This window comes from Tigriopus californicus, chromosome 11 (genome assembly GCF_007210705.1).
Source record: "Tigriopus californicus strain San Diego chromosome 11, Tcal_SD_v2.1, whole genome shotgun sequence".
Taxonomy (NCBI): domain Eukaryota; kingdom Metazoa; phylum Arthropoda; class Copepoda; order Harpacticoida; family Harpacticidae; genus Tigriopus; species Tigriopus californicus.
Window position 1 is genome coordinate 831,517 of NC_081450.1, and position 3,444 is coordinate 834,960.

The window sequence follows — 3,444 nt, forward strand, 5'->3', positions numbered from 1 at the left end:
TTGCGTCAATTTAGCTTTCAGCTTGCGTCTAATTTGCGTTGCTTGCGTTCGACAAATATTGAAATTGTGGACGATTCGTACTCATTGCTGTACAGGTTGATTCAAGATCATCCATGTCGCTCTAGCACCGAAAACGAAAAGCATATCCAACCCATTGATCGGTGAACATTTTTTATTCAAATTTTAGCATCATCTTTTTTGGCAAGCCATTGATGTACTGGAATCAGCTGTCCTTTCTTCTTTTACGTCATGAGTGTCAGTTTCATAACAAAGAGTTTTATTATTATCCATGGATGGTCATGGATAGCCCGGCCTCCCCTGAAATTAATGACTACATTCAAAGCCGTCTTCAATGCCTCATAGAAGGGACCAAACATGAGAGTCCTTTGGCGGTACCGGATCATCCACCTCCTTGGTTGGACCAGGATCAATTTCTTCGAGGACGAGCACTCTTCTATGAATACAAAATGGGCATTTTGATGAGCAGTTTCCGAAGCTTGGTTGTGGGTCTGTCCATTCCCAATCTAGCGTGAGACCATCCATGCCTTCTTACATCTCGATTGAATCATGTCTGATATTCTGATTTGATCCTCGCTTAGGATTCCCCTTTGCTTGACTAAGCGTAGTAGTACGCCCGCGAAAGCGTTTAAGCGATATCTGCACACCGGTGGCATGGTGGAAGAGATCTATAAAATCATCCCTTGGGAGTCGACCCATGTACTGGACACCATCAATCGTTATCATCGTTTAGCTGCCCAGAAGATTCGGGCTATGTCCAAGGAGCAAAGAGATACGTTGGCTCTGTTGCAGTTCCAAGATTTGCCTCAACACCCGTACGCTCTCAGTTCAACTGATCGAGGTCTCTTGGAAGTGCTCCAGACCATGGACTATCCTTCGACTCACTTGGGTCGGGAGCTCTTCCGAGAGTATCGTCATACCCATGTGGTCTTTTCTGACACGGACATGGCCTTGGTTCACTTGGCCTTCTTCGCTACTTTTGTTCAACATCCCATCAGTTATGGAGGAGGAGGCATTGGAGAACAAGATTTGGATGCCTTCCTCCACTATTGGCGTGTCATCGGATATTACTTGGGCGTCAAAGACGACCTCAATCTGGCCGGAGGGGGAAGTCAAAGCGAGCTTTGTGCCGTCTGGCGAGCTTTGTCCAAGCAATTGTTGTACCCTTACCTTCAGATCTTGGATGGGGTGTCCCTCAAAATGGTCAAAGCTTTAACCACAGCCAATGATCTCAATCTGGGCCTGATCATGTTTTCTTCCATGGAAGGTAACACTCAAGTGTACTCAAGAGATGTTTTCGTTATGTTAATGAGGTTCTTGTTGCAGTGAATGGAAATGAATTGTCAGAATTGTGGAACAAGTTTCCAGTGCATACCAAATTCCTGTACTATTGGCGGCGATTCTTTATGGAGTGTCTGTACCGAACTCGATACTTCCGAATTACCATCAACTGGCTTCTGTCCACAGTCACTACCCGACTTCTAGAGAAGCTGGGGCCATATTCACCCTTAGAAACAGACGTCTAAGACCAGAGGAATGCATTCATTGCATCATTGTGACGTCACGTTAATACATCGCCAAGTCAAACTGTTTCATTTGAAAAATAAAGATAAAGCAATCTTATCGATCGGAGTGAAATCGATTGACTGTGACGTGGAAATCCGTAAATCTTGAACAGATAAACTTTGGAAGAAGTTGAGGCTGTTCCAAGAATCGCGAAATGACTACTTATCTGGAAAAGATCAGAAGCAGGCGTGCAAATATTGTCGTTCAAGTTGTTACAACAATAATGACAATATCTTGGCTAATGAACACAGGAAACTATAAATTGTTTGATCAGCTGTCCTCGTGAAAAACTTAATTGGTTGCAATAGAAATTGCATGACAGATTTATTTTCAGATGTAATGCAAAAGAAACAAAATAGAATGGGCCCCTAATTGCCAAAGAGTGAAAGGTATTGTATATACAATAATGTGCAAGTATCCTATGTGACATGATTCTCGCAATTAAGAGCTTAAGAAATGGCATCTTGCGAGGGGTTCAACAGCCTATTTCAAAGCTATTTACGACGAAAATACGAATGATATCATATCACATTTCAATTCCTTCCTTCAAATGTGTTGGCAAACGTTTCCCTAAAGCACACATTGTTTTTCACACAAGTGATAGGCGAAAAATACCAAAGCAATTTATGACTCACGATAAAATGCTGATTGAAGATTAGAAATCTTACTTCGTTTAAATCAGACTTCATCGTTGTAAAAGCTTTTGCTCGGATTTTGCCCACAATCTATCCGCAAGACGATCATTGACGAGCTCTCAAACTCCACTGGATTGATTTGAACAAAAGTTTTTGACCACAGTTCTTGATCTGCCAACGCGTAATCCGTTGATACATCAGATATTTTATAAATTTTAAGCCAACTAGGAAAAACAGAAATGTATCTTGAACTGATGGGAATTATTCTTTCAGTAAGAGTTATAAGACCGAAAAAAAAATCCTAAGCAATCCTATGGTCATGGACCGTAATAGCAATTGTACATAAACAGATACGTATGTTAGTAATGCGGTGGAACATGGCCATCAAAAAAAGTTCAAAAGTTCAAGTGCAAACTGAAGCATATGGCCAAAAGCTATTTGACGTGATCACTCTCAGGTCGAATCAAATTCTTGACACATTTATAGTTTCCCGTCCGAAACGTATGATTTTCTCACCTCTTCGTTTCCGATTTCTTCACCGAAAGTCATCAATATTCCACTCGTAGATAATGGAGGTAAATATATTGAGCAGGCCTCATCTATGAAAGATTTAGGTGTGGTCCTCCAAAATAACGGAAAGTTCGATGAGCATATCCAGTTAAAGGTGGGTAAAGCTTTTCAAAAGTAGTTTGTATTTGTATTTTGGGGTATAGATGTGATAAAACAGTTGAACAATTGGTATCATATCAACCCTGGTCCCTCATAAGCCATGGGGCTTTTATTAACGGGGACCATCGCCGTCTTGGAGATACATTCAGGGGGGCACGTTTGAACTCATAGTTATACTGTCGTGGGGCCGAGGAGAAAGGTAGCCCCAAAGGACTAGGCGGAATTTGTCTTTACTTGGGTCGCAAGATGTGTGGTTGGGTATATCGCACGTTTAAGTCCAAAGATAGCATTACGTACAAGTCGATTGTTCAACCACATCTTGAATATGCTTCACCCAATTGGGCTCCAATGAGTTCAGCAGGTTTGCAAAAGGTTGAACAAGTCCAAAGATGTTTCACTAGGAACATCACAGGATTGAGAGAGCTCTCTCTCATATTGGGGGAGGCTAAAAAAGTTGGGACTGTACAGTGTTCAGAGAAGGTACGAAAGGTATCTGATACTGTACGTCTTCAAAAGTATCCATGAGCTTTGTCCCAACCCAGGATTTAGGGTCAAT

At 41.7% G+C, this 3,444-nt stretch overlaps 1 protein-coding gene across 1 annotated transcript; it reads left to right on the forward strand.

The window, feature by feature from the left end:
• Positions 1–1,641, forward strand: LOC131890746 (uncharacterized). The gene is made up of 3 exons (XM_059240157.1): positions 1–529; positions 600–1,285; positions 1,345–1,641. The coding sequence occupies exons 1-3, from the start codon at positions 213–215 to the stop codon at positions 1,542–1,544; spliced, it is 1,203 nt and encodes a 400-aa protein (XP_059096140.1). The 5' UTR covers positions 1–212; the 3' UTR covers positions 1,545–1,641.
• Positions 1,642–3,444: the final 1,803 nt, after the last annotated feature.

Bases quoted from the DNA above. Each gene is read 5' to 3' on its own strand.
- LOC131890746 (XM_059240157.1), top strand. From the start codon at position 213: ATGTACTGGAATCAGCTGTCCTTTCTTCTTTTACGTCATGAGTGTCAG. The intron at 530-599 runs GTGAGACCATCC...ATCCTCGCTTAG, and splicing joins CTGTCCATTCCCAATCTAGC to GATTCCCCTTTGCTTGACTA. The intron at 1,286-1,344 runs GTAACACTCAAG...TTCTTGTTGCAG, and splicing joins CATGTTTTCTTCCATGGAAG to TGAATGGAAATGAATTGTCA.